At 43.5% G+C, this 18,483-nt stretch overlaps 2 protein-coding genes and 1 long non-coding RNA gene across 12 annotated transcripts in view; 2 read left to right on the top strand and 1 right to left on the bottom strand.

The window, feature by feature from the left end:
- Positions 1-126: 126 nt before the first annotated feature.
- On the bottom strand, positions 127-10,613 carry TAF11 (TATA-box binding protein associated factor 11). Of its 2 annotated transcripts, NM_001261556.1 has the most exons (5): positions 10,358-10,562; positions 5,595-5,743; positions 2,623-2,710; positions 2,299-2,395; positions 165-1,050 (listed from the first exon to the last, which is right to left on the bottom strand). In NM_001261556.1, the coding sequence occupies exons 1-5, from the start codon at positions 10,526-10,528 to the stop codon at positions 920-922; spliced, it is 636 nt and encodes a 211-aa protein (NP_001248485.1). In that variant the 5' UTR covers positions 10,529-10,562; the 3' UTR covers positions 165-919. The 2 variants fall into 2 exon arrangements, with proteins under 2 accessions (XP_028702705.1, NP_001248485.1); XM_028846872.2 differs by lacking the exon at positions 2,299-2,395 and having other exon boundaries at positions 127-1,050; positions 10,358-10,613.
- A 1,183-nt stretch (positions 10,614-11,796) lies between these two features.
- ANKS1A (ankyrin repeat and sterile alpha motif domain containing 1A) overlaps positions 11,797-18,483 on the top strand; it is a 196,190-nt gene continuing 189,503 nt past the window's right edge. For all 9 annotated transcript variants that reach the window (XM_078000111.1, XM_001111692.5, XM_078000108.1 and 6 more), the window contains exon 1: positions 11,797-12,167. In XM_078000111.1, coding sequence (XP_077856237.1) covers positions 11,980-12,167 — 188 coding nt within the window. In that variant the 5' untranslated portion in view covers positions 11,797-11,979. The remainder of the gene's footprint in view (positions 12,168-18,483) is intronic.
- On the top strand, positions 12,616-17,253 carry LOC144340449 (uncharacterized). Its single transcript, XR_013416557.1, has 2 exons — positions 12,616-14,323; positions 17,080-17,253. It is a non-coding gene; the product is annotated as an uncharacterized LOC144340449 (long non-coding RNA).

Raw genomic sequence — 18,483 nt, 5'->3', positions numbered from 1 at the left:
AATGGTTCTACTAGAAAAAGGGCTCAAATTTCCACAAAATAGCCAAAACCAGTTGTACTGGAACACCAAAAAAGAATGATCAACTTCCCATTCCAACCAGCTAGACAGAAAATGAATACACCTAGGGCAAGTTGGAAAACAGTTTAATGATCACTCACCAGAATCCACAGGAGAATCTTAAATGTTTACAAGCACCAATTATTCCGTTATTCCTGCCATCGCCGCATCCTTCATGGCAGAGTATCACAAGTAAGTTTCTGGTTGTTTCATCTACTTAAAATCAGATGTAAGAAACAACCTGAGTCTTAGCAACTTCAGACTTCAATGTGAAACCATTAAAGCCCTCGACACTTTAGGAGGCTGAGGCAGGAGGATTGCTTGAAGCCAGGAGTTCACGACCAGCCTGGGCAACAAAGCAAGACCCCATCTCCATAAAAAAATAAAAATAAGTTAGCTGGGCACAGTAGTGCGTGCCTGCAGTCTTAGCTACTCAGGAGACTGAGGCGGGAGGGTCACTTAAGCCCAGGAATTCAAGGCTGTAGTCATGCCGCTGAACTCCAGCCTAGGTGACAGAGCAAGACCCTATCTCAAACAAAACAAAACTCTCTTGGAAAGGTTTTCTCTCTGAAAGCAGTTCTGTCCAGAAGATGCCTATGGCCCATACATCTTCTTCCAACTGGCCAAGACAGTTAAATACTTCAAAATGCCCCCAAGAGGTCCCAAAATTTAGTCAAGGCAAGTATCAATCAGGCTACATACTTTCTAGGTGTGACAAATATCAGAGTTTTGAGAAAGATGTTAAAATCATCATGGAATCCTTGGAGGCCTGAGATACTAAAGCACCAGTGCAGACAGTCTTCTAGGAAGTCTGGAACCAATACTTCTTCCATCAGTAATACAGGCCTTTCTAGACTTTGCTCTAGAAGAAGATGATTTTTTTGTGCTTCGAGTTAGGGATCTGTCCCTTTGACTTTAACCTTCTAACGGCTTCCCTCATATGTTTGGGTTGTAGCGGTGGCATTTCTCCCCACTTCTCACATACATCCAGTGCTAAACAGAGGGTAAGGAGAAAGTCTGATTATCATACAATAATTTACTAATCACATAATCCTTTTGAGTCCTGTAATTCTCGTTAACTTTTCTTAAGCTTGCTAAGGAAATAAACCAAAACATTTTTCCTTTTTAAGAGAAGATTTTTTTTAGTATAACATCTCATAACAGGCTTTATCATAGACAACAGTTTAAAATATATTTCCTATAGGCCATATGCTGTGGCTCATGTCTGTAATCCCAGCAGTTAGGGAGGCCAAGGTAGGAGGATTGCTTGAGCCCAGGAGTTTGAGACCAACCTGGGCAACATGGCAAAACCTTGTCTCTACAAAAAAATTTAAAAATTAGCCAGGGGTGATGGTGCACACCTGTGGTCTCAACTACTCAGGCTGAGGCAGGAGAATCACCCGAGCCCAGGAGCTCACTGTTGCAGTAAGCTGTGATCGCATGATCAAGGCACTCTAGCCTGGGTGACAGAGTGAGACCCTGTCTCAAATAACTATATAAAAATAAAAATTAGCCAGGTGTGGTAGTGCATGCCTATGGTCCCAGCTACTTGGGAGGCTGAGGCAGGAGGATCCTTTGAGCCTAGGAGTTTGAGGTGGTAGTGAGCTATGGTCACACCACTGTTACCATCTCATTTTGTACACCATCTAAATTTGTGATTTGTAAAAGGAAACATAAAAAATATTAAAAGAAAAAATAAAGATCACGCCACTGCACTCCAGCCTGGGCGACAGAGCGAGACCCTGTCTCAAAAAATAATAATAATTTAAAAGTATCTATCTCCTGCTTAAAAAAATAAATTAAAAAAAAAAAAAGATTTCACCAGTCAGAGTAGCAATGGGAAACAGCCAGGCTTTTTACTCAATAAAGGGGGCAGGCAGTTCCCAGGGAGCACAACATTAGGGACAACTCACCATCCCACACAGGTCAGCCCTGTGATTGCTTTTCTTGTATCTTTACTTGTGGCAGCAGAAATGAGCAAAGTCCACTGCAGAAAATACAAAGTCTACTTCTGTCACCCTGGGCTGAGGAAAGGAATCAGGGAGGGGAGTCCCAGATGGTTCCTTGCCATCTGTTATTGAAACTTGCAAGGAATAATGGTCATTTCTCCTGAATACAGGGCTCCCCACTTGCTCAACTTCAAATGCAAATGAGAACTCCCACAGGTGCTTTAATAAGCTCCTTTGTATAGATATTCTTAAAAATAAGACCACCGCAGTATTTGTAACCAACACTACTCACCTTCTTCTACCACCTCCCCGACGAAAACCTTGGAAATACCAGACATAGCAATAACAACATTCTGAGACACAGAGGTGCCAGTGATGGACTGGATCAGCTTGAAAGAAGGAGAAAGACTCCGTGACTACAATAGTCAAAGACTGGCTTTGGAACACAGTACCAAATAATTCACAGAAAAAGGTAAGATAACTGAGGTGCATTTTTTTTTCCCCACTTAAATAATCCACTGACTTGTCTAACACCTCACTTCAAATGCCAATGGACATGGCCCTTGGGTTCAGTTCTAAAACATAATGGAGATGAAGTGTGGTGGTCTATCCTTACCCTTTTGATGGCTGCCTTAGGGAAAGCTGAGCGGCGATACATTTCGTAACGGTTCAGCTGCTCCTCAGAAAAAGAAGAAACCAGGATTCTAAACAAAGATCCAGGTAACTAAGTTAACTTGTAAGAATGAATACTAAAGATATTATTAAGTCAATAAAAGTCTCAGACAATTCAAAAATGAATTCTTAAGGGGTCAATAGCATTAGGCTTGGTGCCTTGAGGAATGAAGATAAAATACTTCTACTCCAAAGGAATTTGAGAAAACATAAAATAAAAACTTCTTTTCTTACCTGTGAACAAAAGAACAACATTGGGTCACTGTATCCTACTATACAGACTGTGTTTTCAGCGTTAGACTCTACCTTACTGAATTTCACACTGATGGTGTTTAATATACAAATTTACGATCAAACCAGTAGTTTTCAACATTAACAGATTTAGGAGAAATATCTGCAAAATATGTGGAAACAGGTAATACTCCTAATGTATAATTCTTTCAAACAAATAAAGGGGCCATATCAATTTTTGAAAATGAACAAAGTATATGAACAGGAAATTTACAAAAATACCAATGGTCAACCAACATGGGGGAACAACATTATTAACTAAGGAAATATTATTTTCATAGATAACATTTTTCATAAATCAGACCACTATTAAAAAAAGAATGGTATTAGAATATGGGACACAAACTCACACATGCTGGCAGAGTGAACTGCAACACCTTTTTGGAGAGAAATTTGGAAATACATATGAAAAGCCTTTGAAAATGTTCATACTATTTGAATTAGCAATTATACCTCTAGGAGTTTATCTTAGGAAGTAATGGACAAGTATGCAAAGATATGTCCAAAGATCCTCATCATAATGTCAAAAGTACAAATACCCAACCAGAACCACTACAGGGATTGGTTAAATTATAGTTCAACAACATAATGGGATTCGATTGTAGCCATTAAAAATTATGATTTATGAGCAAATTTACTGACATGAAAATATTTAGCTATACATATCAAACATCTAAAAAAACTTTGAAAAGGTACATACCCAAACACTATACCCAACTATATACTTAGAGTGAACTCTGCCTGGTGAGTTTATGGGTAATTTTTTCTATTTTTCTGTATTCTCTGAATTATTTGCAATGAGCCCATACTACTTTTTACAATCAGAAAATGTCATAAAGCTATTTCTATTTTTAAGAAAACTATGACCTAGGCAGGGTGCGGTGGCTCATGCCTGTAATCCCAGCACTTTGGGAGGCCGAGGTGGGTGGATCACGAGGTCAGGAGATCGAGACCATCCTGGCTAACACAGTGAAACCCCATCTCTACTAAAAATACAAAAAAAAAAAAAAAAAATTAGCCAGGCGTGATGGCGGGCGCCTGTAGTCCCAGCTACTTGGGAGGCTGAGGCAGGAGAATGGCGTGAACCCGGGAGGCGGAGCTTGCAGTGAGCCGAGATCGTGCCACTGCACTCCAGCCTGGGCGACAGAGCGAGACTCTGCCTCAGAAAAAAAAAAAAAAAAAAAAAGAAAACTATGACCTAGATGTATAATTAGTGACATGGAAAACATTCATCATATCTAATGTGAAAAATAGGCTATGAAACAGTATTTGACATTTGTGAAAAAAACAATTCATAGATATATATGTATAGAAACTATCTTGAAACTTTTAACATAAGCAGGATATATCTCTGTGGTAAGGTGATTCTTTTTTCTTCTTATCTATTTATTTTTATTTATTTATTTTTGAGACAGTGTCTGGCTCTATTGCCCAGGCTGGAGTGCAGTAGTGCAATCTTGGCTCATTGTAACCTCTGCCTCCTGGGTTCAAGTGATTCTCCTACCTCAGCCTCCCGAGTAGCTGGGACTACAGGCACCCACCACAACGCCTGGCTAATTTTTTGTAATTTTAGTAGAGATGGGGTTTCACCATCTTGGCCAGGCTGGTCTCAAACTCCTGACCTCAGGTGATCCGCCCACGCCTCAGCCTCCCAAAGTGCTGGGATTACAGGTGTGAGCCACCGCTCCCGGACATCTTTTTATCTATTTATATTTTCTATGCTGTAACATAATTGTTTGAAAAAAAATTTTTTGGCCTGTAATCCCAGCACTTTGGGAGGCCGAGGCGGGCGGATCACGAGGTCTCGAGTTCGAGACCAGCCTGGCCAACATGGTGAAACCCTGTCTCCACTAAAAATACAAAAATTAGCCAGGCATGGTGGCGGGCACCTGTAGTCCCAGCTACCTGGGAGGCTGAGGCAGGAGAATCGCTTGAAACCGGAAGGTGGAGGTTGCAGTGAGCAGAGATCCTGCCACTACACTCCAGCCTGAGCAATGAGAGCGAAACTCCATCTCAAAAACAAACAAACAAAAATTTGAAATAGAGGCCGGGCGCAGTGGCTCATGCCTGTCATCCCAGCACTTTGGGAGGCTGAGGCGGGCAGATCACCTGAGGTCATGAGTTCAAGACCAGCCTGGCCAATATAGTGAAACCCTGTCTCTACTAAAAATACAAAAATTAGCCAGGCATGGTGGTACATGCCTGTAGTCCCAGCTACTCGGGAGGCTGAGGCATGAGAATTGTTTGAACTCAGGAGGCAGAGGCTGCAGTGAGCTGAGATCATACCATTGCACTCCATCCTGGGCAACACAGTAAGACTCTGTCCCAAAAAAAAAAAAAAAAAAAAAAAAAAACCACCGTAACGTACTGTAACATAACATTAGAGATAGGGTTTCACTATGTTGCCCAGGCTGGTCTCAAACTTGGACCTCAAGAAATCCTCCCACCTTGGCCTTCTGAAGTGTTGGGATTATAAGCGTGAGCCACCATGCCCAGCCATAATGTATTAATCGTTTTATTTTCTTTTGAGTTTATAAAAGAAAATTTAAATACCAAGAAAAATTTATTAAATTTGTGTGGTCAAGTGAGAGCTTTGAAATGGGGAATGATAAGAAAGTGACTTACTGCATCTTCTGAATCTCATCTTCATCTACTTTCTGCTTCTTCTCTTTCTTTTCTTTGGTATCTATTTTCAGTTTTTTGGCCGCAGGAGTAAGTAATGATGAGTCTTCCCTTTCAACTGTTGTTAAATCTGAGACATCCTGACTCTTGGGCTGGGAAGATGAAAGAAACTCTATTACATATTTGGCCTACTTTCGAGGCTTGGGCAAAGTGAGAAGGCATTATCCTTATTACAAAACAACAAATCCATTTATTGAGTAGTTTTTCAGTTTTAGGCACTGACTGTACCATCAAGGATAAGATACAGTATCTCTCCTAAGGGAAGATTATGGCTCAGCCGTGGAAAGAAAACCTGCTAAATAATCTAGTTTTCCAGTTCGGCTATGAGCACAGCTCCAGTATCTGTTTACGAGGGTGATGAAATGCCAAGGATCATGAAAACTGCCCTCCCTCTGGGCCCGCTCTTCTGACCTTATTCTTTAGAGGGGATGTCAGCAAAGTCCCCTCCATCCAGCCAGCTCTTCTGCTTCTAGATCTACAGATCTCTTTACTGCTGATGATTCCATATGGAAAGAATATTAAAAAGGAGGCCCCTTCTCATTAAAACAGTGTTTATTTCACTTTGGGACTTTCAAGTGAGCTTCTCACAGGTAGTGCTCTTTTGTTCTTATCCTTCAATCCTACTGTTTCATGCAAATGTTTATTTCACATTACTAGTCTTTTTGAAGATAGATTTGTCTCTTATTATTTATATCTCTCCCCCATCAGCATTTAACACAATTTTACTTATGCTGGATGTTTAATAAATGCCTGTTTAAACCCCATTAAAAGGTAGGCAAAGACACTTCTCAAAAGAAGACATACCTGTGGTCAAAAATCATATGAAAAAAAGCTCAGCATCTCTGATTAGAGAAATGCAAATCAAAACCATAATGAGATACCATCTCATATCTGTCAGAATGGCTATTATTCAAAAATCAAAAAATAACAGATACTGGCAAGGTTGTGGAGGCAAAGGAAAGCTTTTAAACTCTTGGTTGGAGTATAAATCAGTTCACCATTGAGGAAGGCAGTGTGACAATTCCTCAAAGACCTAAAGACAGAATTACCATTTGACCCAGCAGTCCCATTACTGGGTATACACCCACAGGAATATAAATTGTTCTATTATAAAGACACATCCACACGTATGTTCATTGCAGTGCTATTGACAATAGCAAAGACATGGAATCAACCTAAATGCCCATCAATGATAGACTGGATAATGAAAATGTATTTTCCAGTATACACCATGAAATACTACACAGCCATAAAAAAGGAGATCATGTCCTTTGCAGGGACATGGATGGAGGTGGAGGCCATTATCTTTAGCAAACTAATGCGGGAACAGAAAACCAAATACTGCATGTTCTCACTAATAAGTGGGAACTAAATGATGAGAACACATGGACACATACAGGGGAACACACATTGGGGTCTATGGGAGGGTAAAGGGTGGCAGGAGGGAAAGGATCATGAAAAATAACTAATGGGTACTAGGCTTAATACCTGGGAGATGAAATAATCTATACAACAAACCCCTATGACATACATTTACTTATGTAACAAAACCTGCACATCCTGCACATGCACCCCCAAACTTAAAAAACTGCCTGTTTATAACAATAAAAATCAAATCCAAACTTCACCCCCTCTGACTTAATGTAGAATCGTAAGTATACTACAAAACTCATTGAGATTTAACTTGTTCCTAAAGAGGAATTCAAATTTAAACTCATACAGGAATATGGGAATAGATGGGATTAAGGTAGTCTATCTTTGACAATCCTTTCAATTTCTTTTTACTTACCGATTTATACAAGTTTTCTAACTTCTTTGCGCTTCAAGTTTGGTGGTTTGTATTTTCTTTAAAAATTCACCTGTTTTTCTCAGATTTTCCCATTTATTTGGCCTAAACTTGAACATTAAATGTTTTTATAGCTTTAAAGATCTCCATATTAGTGCCTATAGCCTTTCATATTTTGTAATGTACATTTACATTTTAAGTAATCAGGTTTTAATTTTATCATTTATGTTTTTTAATGTGCTAATTCATTAGTGTCTACTTGTATCCTTATTAACTCCTTGTTCCTACACTCTTCTGATTTATTTTGTTCTTTATCTGTTGTTTGTTTGTTTGTTTGTTTTTTCCCCAGACTCACTCTGTTGCCCAGGCTGGATCATAGCTCACTGCAGCCTCAAGCGATCCTCCTGTGTCAGCCTGCCAGGTAGCTAGGTCTGTAGGTGTGACCCACTCCACTAGGCCCTTTATCTGGTCTCTTGAGTCAGGTGCTTATTTGCAGTATCTTCTGGTTGTTAATAAAAATATGTAAGGCTATACATTTTTCTTTAAATAAAGCTTTGGCCAAATCCCATATCATTTGATAAAGTGTTCTGTTAATTTCTTTAGTCTAAAGGCTATTTAAAAAGTAGTTTAAAATTTCCAGGGGGTTCTTTTTTGGTGGGGGAGAAGCTTTTTGTAGTTAATTTCAAGTTTAATGCATTGCATTAACAAGATGTGGCCTGTTATGATATCTTTTAAGAATTCATATTTTTCTTCATGGTCTAGTACATGATTGATTTTTAAAAGTGTTTCAGAAACAACATAATTTTATCCTCTGTTCGGTGCAAATTTATATATGTAGTGAGCTCTCTAGTGTACCAAGCTAATTATTCAAATCCTTGCTGTCCTTGACACCTGTTTTAAAGTTTCCTTCTTGGCCAGGCATGGTGGCTCCCACCTGTAATCTTAGCACTTTGGGAGGCTGAGGCGGAAGGATTACTTCAGCCCAGTGAGTTGGAGACCAGACTGGGCAATATAATGAGACCTTGTCTCTACCAAAACAATATTTAAAAAACCTTTAGCTGGCCAGGTGCGGTGGCTCATGCCTATAATCCCAGAACTTTGGGAGGCTGAGGCAGATGGATCATGAGGTCAGGAGTTCAAGACCAGCCTGGGCAACTTGGTGAAACCTTGGCTCTACTAAAAATACAAAAATTAGCTGGGCACAGTGGCACGTGCCTGTAATCCCAGTTACTGGGGAGGCTGAGGCAGGAGAATCACTTGAGCCTGGGAGGCGGAGGTTGCAGTAGGCCGAGATTGCGCCATTGCACTCCAGCCTGGGCAACAGAACGAGACTCCGTCTCAAAAACGAAACAAAACAAAACAAAACAATACAAAAACTTCAGCTGAGCGTGGTGCAGTATGCTTGCAATCCCAGTTACTGCGGACGCTGAGATAAGAGGGTTGCTTGAGCCCAGGAGGCAGAGACTGTGCCACTGCACTCCAGGCTGGGTGACAGAGTGAGACCTTGTCTCAACAAACCAACAAAAACTGCCTTAAAGGAGCTTGCAGTGAGCCGAGATCGCGCCACTGCACATTCCAGCCTGGGTGACAGAGCGAGTACTCAGTCTCAAAAACAAAAACAAAAACAAAAAAAGAAACCTGCCTTAAAATACTTTTGTCAAATGTTCTCTTTTTCTTTTTTTCGAGACGGAGTTTCACTCTGGCACCCAAGCTGGTGTGCAGTGGTGCGATCTCGGCTCACTGCAACCTCTGCCTCCCAGGTTCAAGCGATTCTTGTGCCTCAGCCTCCTAAGTAGCCGGGATTACAGGCGCCTGCCACCATGCCCAGCTAATTTTTGTATTTTTAGTAGAGACAGGGTTTCCCCATATTGGGGATCTCCTGACCTCAGGCGATCCACCCACCTCCGCCTCCCAAAGATTACAGGCGTGAGCCACTGCACCCGGCCAAATTTTCTCTTTTTCTAAAAGTTCTTACTTTATACATTTTTATGCAACTTTATACACTGAAAGGCTATTTCCATCTAATCTACTGTTCACCCCACGATCTCTTAAATCCCTTCTAGCTCTAAGACCCCAAGATTCTACTTCCAGAAATGTAATCCAGAGAACGATGAGTTTCTGGTCCTGACCAATGTTCAGCTAGGCAACACTGCTGAACTCTCTGTAGCATAAAAACACCAGACCCAACTGATGGGTCCCTGATCACCGGGTGCTGTGGCTCACGCCTGTAATCCCAGCACTTTGGGAGGCCGAGGCGGACGGATCACGAGGTCAGGGGTTCGAGACCAGCCTGGCCAACATGGTAAAACCCCGTCTCTAATAAAAATACAAAAAATAGCCGGGCATGGTGGTGTGAGCCTGTAATCCCAGCTACTTGGGAGGCTGAAGCAAGAGAATCGCGTGAACCCGGGAGGCGGAGGTTGCAGTGAGCCAGAGATCGCGCCATTGTACTACAGCCCGGGCGACACTTTTATAAAAGTCTATCTCCCTTTGACAGGTTTGATCGACCCTCCTTCCTATAAAGAAACAAAGTTGTCTTAACATCTAAGACGAACCATATTGCGGTGAAAGGGGTGCTACGAATCCTGGGTTTTAGCTCTTGCACTGCGTCTCAGTGTGACACTGGATCCCAGTTTCCTCACCACTAAAGCCAATAGGCTATTAAAACTCCCTTAGAAGTAGCTTTAATCCCTTGACAAGACTAAAAATATTAACGCAGTGCTTGAGCCTCTGGAACGGAACCAGCACTGGAGTTCTGTTTGGTCGTCCGCTCTCTTCCCCCTCAAGATTAACGATCTGGAGGGAGTTCTGGTGAGTTCGAGTTCTCGTAACTTGGGAGGGACTAACCAGAAGCCCGGCAAGCACCCAGTAACACGATCTCTGGGTATTCCTTCAGCCTCATCGATACATCTCTTCCTACCTCGCCTTCCTCCGCTGCAGCTTCTTTCAAGTCCGCATCTGCGTCTCCGTCAGTTTCCTCTGGGATTCCATCCGTGTCGGTAGCCCCCGGGTCCCCGGACGCAGCGGCCGTCTCATCCGACTCCCCTGTCTCTCCACCTTTGTCGGAGGGCGACTCGCGGGCATCGTCCATCACGGATAGGATTGGAGGGGAGAGGAGATCGCGGCGATGTCTGAGGCAGAAGCTCGGAACCCCGAGCTGCACAGGACAGTATCTTACTTCCTGTCGTCGCGCAGCGATGACATCACCCCTACCGCTCTCCTGAGGGGTCATTTTGAGGCGCGCGTAGAGGACTAGAGGACTCATTTTAACTTTGGTTTGGCGACAGTGGGAAGCGGGAAAATTGGACGTAAAGAGCTCAGACTATGGATCCTCCTAGCTAGGAAACCAGCACTTGTGAAGGAGCGCAGTTTTGTTTACTAAATAACTTTTTCCTTTTCGCCTGTCTAAAAATTCAATACCAGTTAATCCCTTCGTTAACCCCTCAGAGTAAAGTTGGGGGATCGGGAGAAAACTCAGTTCCGTTGTATGGCGGTGTCGTGGAATGAGGCTACCCGGGATTGGTAAACTTTCAGGCAAGACTCAACCTTGTGTATTTCAACTGGCCCGAAACCGCGGGTCTGTGTGTACGTGGAATTGCTAGCATTTCCGCTCCATTCAGCAAGCACCTTAACAACAAAAAGTCATCTAGCTTGAGCAGAATTTATCCAATTCATTTATTCATCCACAACTATTGACTGCGTACTTCGATTTAGAAACAGTGCTAGTACCAGGGAACAAAACACACATAGTTTCTATCCAATTAAATGATTTTTTTTCAGTTCGCAAGTATTCAAGATTGAGGTTTGTTTCTACAAGTCTGACACTTTTCTATCATTTTGGTTAATCTTACCAAAACTAAGAGGAAAGCCTAAAGAGAGGAAGGTGTCTCCTTCGAACGTTTCACTTTAACGAACTAGTTCATGTACTGGGAGGATGAAGTGGTGAGGATATTTCTATTTTAAAATTTTCTTCTCTTCCCTCATAGAGATACGAGGGGGAGGGCGTTTTATTCACCTGGGTATGACTAGGTCCCAGCACCTATTACATATTTAATTTATGCGTGCTTAAAGAATGTCCTTGGAAATGTAGGTGCGCGTTACCATATTTATCTCTTTGTTTCTGCGCTGCCTGGACGAATTGCCGTATTTCCTGTCCCAGGAGCTCCCAAAACGTTTAGGGAAGGAGCGCACTTCGGGAGGCGCGTACAGGTGGGCCTGTTTGTCCCTTTCCACCTATATAATGGGGACCCACAAGGCGCTGTCCCCATAACCCGTGAGGCCTGTCTCGGCACAGCAAAATCCACCTGCGCTGGTCCGCGGAGCCCCGCCCAGCTAGGTGAGCTAGGGGGCGGGGCGCGGGGGCGCGGTGACGCGTGACGCCGGATCCCGGAAGTGACGCGCTTGTGGAGAAAAGGCAGGGAGGGGGGGTGGTGTCCCCAGCCGGTTTGGGGGGTGCGTTGCCCGGAGACGGAAAGTTTGGGAGCCCGAGCAGGCTCGGCTGCAGCCCCGGGGAGGGGGGTCCAGCGGGTGGCGGCCCTGGGGATGGGGAAGGAGCAGGAGCTGCTGGAGGCGGCCCGCACCGGGCACCTCCCGGCGGTGGAGAAGCTGCTGTCCGGGAAGCGGCTCTCCTCTGGCTTTGGGGGCGGCGGCGGCGGCGGCGGCGGCGGCTCTGGGGGCGGCGGCGGCGGCGGCCTCGGCTCTTCCAGCCACCCCCTCTCCAGTCTGCTCAGGTGGGTACGCGCCGGGGCCGGGCCGCTGCCTGCAGACCCCTTCTCCCCCACCCGTCTCTTGGGTCTCCAGAGAGATCGGGGGTCCTGAGACTCGGGCGGGGTGGGCTTGTGGCGTGCCCGGGGCGAGGCAGGCGGCGCACGGGCCAGGATACCGGAGGGCGCGCGGGTCCGAGTCCACGCTGCTCCGGGCTCGCCTGGTCTCCCGTTCTGAGCCGGCTGCGAAGAATGGTGGGAGTGCCCAGGTGGCAGCCTCCGCCGCATGGCACAGCCGGGCTTCACCCTCGCTCGCTACAGGGTGCCAGCTGTCGTAGCCCACAAAAGCCAATTTGGAGCAAATATGTATATCATATATATACATATGCTCTCCCTCACCTCCTGCAGAAACTCCCACGCCTTGTAGAATCTCGAGGCTCCTCTGGAGGAAATTCTATTGATTTTTTTCTCTTAGGAACTTGGAACCTTCCACCAGGCTACGCAGGACCTCGCTTTTCCCGCCCCCCCCCCCGCCCCGCCCGAGACGGAGACTTGTTCTATCACCCAGGCTGGAGTGCAGTGGCGCGATCTCGGCTCACTGCAACCTCCACCTCCCGGGTTCAAGCGATTCTCCTGCGGCTGCCTCTCGAGTAGCTGGGATTACAGGCGCCCGCCACGACACCCGGCTAGTTTTTGTGTTTTAGTAGAGACGGGGTTTCACCATGTTGGCCAGGCTGGTGTCGAGCTCTTGATCTCACGATCCGCCCGCCTCGGCCTCCCAAAGTGCTGGGATTACAAGCGTGAGCCACCGCGCACGCCCCCTCACTTTTGTTTATATTAAAATTGCCTCTGGATTTATCATTTTCAAGATGTTCGTCTTTTAGCCTCTCTTGTGCTTGAAGTTCAAATTGTAGTTCCTTGTAGTGAACCGTATTGAATTAGTCTAAGTGGCATATGCAGGATTCATCCGGGGGTTTATTCATCTAGAAATAAAGGCAGAGACACTTGTTTAGGAAACCGAGGAATGCTGTAAACTTTTCCAAGGTCTGTTGTTAAACGCTTCAATCTGGAACTGTAAGGACCGAGGGGAAAAGATCAGTTTTGTGTGGCTTCGAAGGGGGATTGGAGGTGCTTTGTCAGTGAGTTAAATGTGTTGGTTCAGCAGCGCTTTCATAGCCTGATTTCTTTTTCCTTCCTTGTTCTTTTGAGGTTTTTAAGAAGTGGAAGTTCATTTAGAAATGGCTTCGTTAGCTTTTGTTCCCCATTACTTTGTGTAACTTCAGTTTGAGTGAGCTTGGACCACAGAAGCCTAAGGCGCTAATAAATTGTTGTTAATAGATATTAAGCACTGAGTACCAACCCAGGTCTTTACAGGAAGATTTTAAAAGCAGTATAAGTAGGTACTTAAGATTTGTTGAAGAAATAAAAGTATCAATTGGAGGACAATAAATTTCTAAATAAATGGATGGTGGATGGTATCACTCACTGTAATTGCTAGCAGGTCAGAGAACAGACATCATTTAGGGATGGAGTGGAGGTCAGGGCTTCCGAAAGGAGGGAGACTTAAGCTGGTCTTGAAGGATGTGAGGATTTGGGTAGGTGAGTTATTATGGGCATGTTCCAGGTGGGTATCCCATGATCAGAGGCACAGAAATGAGAACGGAAACTTATTTGGTGCTCCTGAGGCAACAGAAGAACTTCCTGCCTGGACCCTTGAGAGGTTGGGCATAATAAAGGTAAATAATAATGGATGGGTATACTTCCATATATCATGTTTATATTCTCAGTCCCTAGATCAGTGCCTGACAACCTACAGGTGTTCAATAAATGTACAGTGAATGCATGAATTGGGTTTTGGATCTCACCTGGATTTGCCACTCTGCAGTTCTGATGTCTGAAAGGCGACAAGACTGTACAGGTTTGGAGATGCCTCTGTCTTTAATGAGTTGATGACATAGCATTTGGAGATTTTCCAGAGATATCTTAACCCTCAGCATATCCTGCTAAAGTGAGAAGTTTCTCATATCTCCCACCTTCAAGTACAGGTCAAATTATTCTTTTTTTTTTTTTTCTGGAGACGGAGTCTCGCTTTGTTCACAGTCTGGAGTGCAATGGCACTATCTCAGCTCACTGCAACCTCTACCTTCCTGGGTTCAAGCGATTCTCCTGCCTCAACCTCCCAAGTAGCTGGGACTACAGGCACGCTCCACCACACCCAGCTAATTTTTGTATTTTTTGTAGAGATGGAGTTTCACCATGTTAGCCAGGCTGATCTCAATTTCTTGACCTCGTGATCCGCCCGCCTCGGCCTCCTAAAATGCTGGGATTACAGGCATGAACCACTGTGCCCAGCCTCAGGTCAAGTTATTCTTAGCGTGCTCACTCAGAGACTGTTGAAATTCTGCTGAGGATTTAACTGCCGTATAGTTAATATAGTTAAGCAATACTAGGAAACCTGTTGAGCACAATGCTTCTACTTTGGGCCTCTTGCTGATGTGTCCCGTCTCTGCCATAAAGTGTGGGTGTTAACTCTCTGTTCCCCAGAGTTAGAGAGCTGGCTCCCCTTGACTTTCTTCCATGTCTTTTGTAGAGAGGGTAAATGCCTCAGAGCTTCCCAGCCTCTCATTCCTGTGACTCCTAGGGGCAGGGAGGATCTGGAGGCACTAGTTACACTAATTAGAGGTGACTCTGATTAAAGCTAGTGAAAGATTTCTGAGCAAATGAGACCGTGCCTAGGTCAGTATGTCCTCCCTTTTTAGATTTGGACATAGTAAAGTCTACCCCCAACCCTCTCTCCCCTAAAGACCCTGGATTATTTAATGAGAGTTGTGGAATCATAGCTTCAGATTTGGCCTTTGTATTAGCTGCCATATTCTACTCCTACTTGTACTGCCAACTGTAACTTGCTTTTGTGCAGGTGTTTGAGTAATGAAGTAAAGCTGGCAGGAATAGGAGCTTACAGTTGCAGTGGAATAATTGTTCCAAACCACATATGTGTTTGTGTATTCACCTGTTTATGTTCCCCCACCCCATATTCCACAAAGGCTTTGTGTTTATTCTTAAGCTACAAAATGCCCCTCTTCTCTTACCCATCCCTTTTCCCCTACACAGCTTGGGCTTAGGTTTTAACTTCTTAAAGCCCTTCCTGATGACCCTAATACACACAGATCTCTCAGGCTTCCACGTCTTTGGAGCACATCATCTGTAGTGTACTTTGCTTGCCTAGCTTTCACAGTTGATTGCTTTGGCCTGTCAGAATAATGTTTACGTGTAGTAACCGTCACTGATTGATACTATACCTGAGAACCAGAAAGTCAGCAAATACTTTCTACTAGAAAAAAATGTTGTTTAAACTTTGTGTTCTTCCAGCCTTCCTTATTTACTGGATATTTATTCAGAGACAGTATAGCATTATATTTAAGACCACTTGTTCTTGTGTCAGACTTCCTGGATTCACATTCCACTGCCACCACTGACCAGCTGCTTGACATTATTCAAGTTAACCACTTTGATACTCAATTTCTGCATCTGTAAAATGGGGATAATACTATCTGCCTTATAGGTATCATCTTAGATAATGCGTGTAAGGGACTTACCATAATTCCTGGCATATTCTAAGTCCTCAATCTTAGTCATCCTCAGTTTAGCACATAGAGTTTTGCTGTGTTGCACCTGTTCTGTGCAAAGTACCATGCCAGACACATTATTTATTTTTATTTTTGTAGAGCTGGGGTCTCACTATGTTGCCCAGGCTAGTCTCGAACTCCTGGGCTCAAACGGTCTTCCTGCCTCAGCCTCCCAAAGTGCTGGGATTACAGGTGTGAGCCACAGCGCCCTGCCTGACACATTTTAAATGGTGTTTTTTCATGCTTGGGGATCTGTTTTCCAAGCATGGCAGATTAGAAAGAGTAAATAAGGGAGAGGAATCATTCATATACCCAATGTTTACCTATGATGTACTTTGTGCCAGACCAAGTGATTGCTAGATGCACTGCAAAATATGTCTGAGACCTGGGACATTGTAGGTGCGCTATCAGAATTAGCCCCTCTCTTCATACATGTTCTGTTCCCTGATAGAGTTTATAGTAGTATGCTATGTCTGTGTCACAGGTCAACAAAAAGGAGACAGAAAGCATACAAATTTAGCATAATTTATCCTACTTCCTGGCTGTTTGCAGCTATTAACATAAGTGTATATAGCCCTATATACCTATGTAAGCCCCAAGCATCAGTTTACTGTATCTTTGTGCTATGATTTATGTTTATTATGACTGTTAACCATCAAATAAAGATTAAATTATGTTCAATATATCTTGTTAGTGAAAGAAGAAAAATACATAGTTTTCTATCCAAAATGGTTTAAATATAATTTTTGTTACTTAAAAGGATAAGCAATAGATTATCTAGAAAGCACAGTTATCCAAAATGTCTAGGCTTACAGAGGCTCTGGATTGCATGGATCATACTTTATATAATACTAACTCATTTTCTGATTGTTTAATGGATGCATGCCTTTGGTCTATACCTTGGGAGCTTGGGACAGGCATTCTATCAAACTTCTTAACTTACAGTATTTTTTAGCTCTGGGGACGTAGCAGGCACTCAAATTCTCATGTAACAGAGAGTTTGCTATGTTTAGAGTTATAGTGAAACACTGATTTTCAAGAAGGAAACTCCTGTATAAGAATATAGTAAGATTTGGTTAAAAGTAAATTCTGTCAACTAAAAGGCCAAAAAGATCTGAGAAAAGGAAATGTTAAAACCAATCATGGCAGGGCACAGTGGCTTGCCTCTGTAATCCCAACACTTTGGGAGGCTGAGGCAGGTGGATCACTTGAGCCCAGGAATTTGAAACCAGCCTAGGCAACGTGCTAAAACCTGATCTCTACAAAAAATACAAACATTAGCCGGGCGTGATGGTGTGCACCTGTAGTCCTAGCTACTCGGGAGGCTGATGTGGGAGAATTGCTTGAATCTGGGAGGTTGAGGCTGCAGTGAGCCAAGATTGTTCCACTGCATTCCAGCCTGGGTGACAGAGCCAGACCACATTCCCCCACCACCACCCCCTGCAAAAAAAAAAAAAAAAAAAAAAAAAGAAGAAGAAGAAAGAAAACCAGTCACAATAGCTTCAAACTGTAAATTGAATTATGAACTAAATACTGAAGTATATGAATGGAAAAGTAAAGTGAAATGTACTTCTTAGGGTTTAGAAGCACAGAGAAACTAAACCAAAGATCACGGTTGAGGAGATTGTGTCATGGTTTAGGAATATTTTATGCTTAATTTCTCAAGCGTGAGAAGGGCGAATAAGAAAAGAGGAAGCCAAGGGGACTTATTGGAGAATCTGAAAATTTATAGATAGTAGCAATGAATGTGGCTGTAAACTAATTTTTATGCTGCCATTTTGTTGGGGGAAAAAAAGAAAAAAGAAAACTATTCCAAAACATATATGAATTTCCCAAGATGTGAAAATGTTCTGAAATAAGGAATGAAGCATGAAAAATTTTGAAAAATGGATCTCATTTGGAGGATAATAATAGATTCTCCCAAATGTCAGAAAATATGACAAGTAATTCATTGTTTTAAAGAAAGCTTCCTAATACTTATTTAAGGACTTTGATTTTTGTTTTTTTAATTAAAAAAATTTTTGAGACAGGAGTCTTGCTAATGTTGTCTAGGCTGACCTTAAACTCCTGGGCTCAATTGATCCCCCTGCCTCATCCTCCTAAGCTACTGGGACTGCAGGCACATGCCACCATGCCAGACTAGACTTCTTCCTCTTGTTATTGTTATTATTTTTTAAACAGTGATTAGCATAACCATTCTATTGAAATGGTCCTTTATTCGTTCCCAGAATGGATCTGAAGCTTGGAGATTATAATGGCATGACAGCCTTTTCTCATGCTGACCTTTTTACTTTTGCCCACTACTGTGTCAGATTTCTTTCGAAAGTGCCTATTTTGAGCAAAATGATTTTAACATCTTTTTTTTTTGAGACGGAGTCTTGCTCTGTCGCCCAGGCTGGAGTGCAGTGGCCGGATCTCAGCTCACTGCAAGCTCCGCCTCCCGGGTTCACGCCATTCTCCTGCCTCAGCCTCTCAAGTAGCTGGGACTACAGGCGCCCGCCACCTCGCCCAGCTAGTTTTTTTTTTTGTATTTTTTAGTAGAGACGGGATTTCACCGTGTTAGCCAGGATGGTCTCGATCTCCTGACCTCGTGATCCGCCCGTCTCGGCCTCCCAAAGTGCTGGGATTACAGGCTTGAGCCACCGCGCCCGGCCGATTTTAACATTTTAAGGCAGAGGGCAACACTGAGCATGTAAGGACTGTAGAATGGAAGGGCC

Source organism: Macaca mulatta, chromosome 4, assembly GCF_049350105.2.
Source record: "Macaca mulatta isolate MMU2019108-1 chromosome 4, T2T-MMU8v2.0, whole genome shotgun sequence".
In the NCBI taxonomy this organism is placed as follows: Eukaryota; Metazoa; Chordata; class Mammalia; order Primates; family Cercopithecidae; genus Macaca; species Macaca mulatta.
This window is presented reverse-complemented; position numbering and strand designations above follow the sequence as displayed.

What these genes read in the sequence shown, in the direction of transcription:
- TAF11 (NM_001261556.1), bottom strand. Translation starts at nt 10,528, where the DNA reads ATGGACGATGCCCGCGAGTCGCCCTCCGACAAAGGTGGAGAGACAGGG. An exon ending in GATGAGATTCAGAAGATGCA is followed by an intron (nt 2,711 to 5,594) that starts GTAAGTCACTTT and finishes ATCTTTGTTTAG; the next exon opens with AATCCTGGTTTCTTCTTTTT. An exon ending in CTAAGGCAGCCATCAAAAGG is followed by an intron (nt 2,396 to 2,622) that starts GTAAGGATAGAC and finishes CCTTCTTTCAAG; the next exon opens with CTGATCCAGTCCATCACTGG.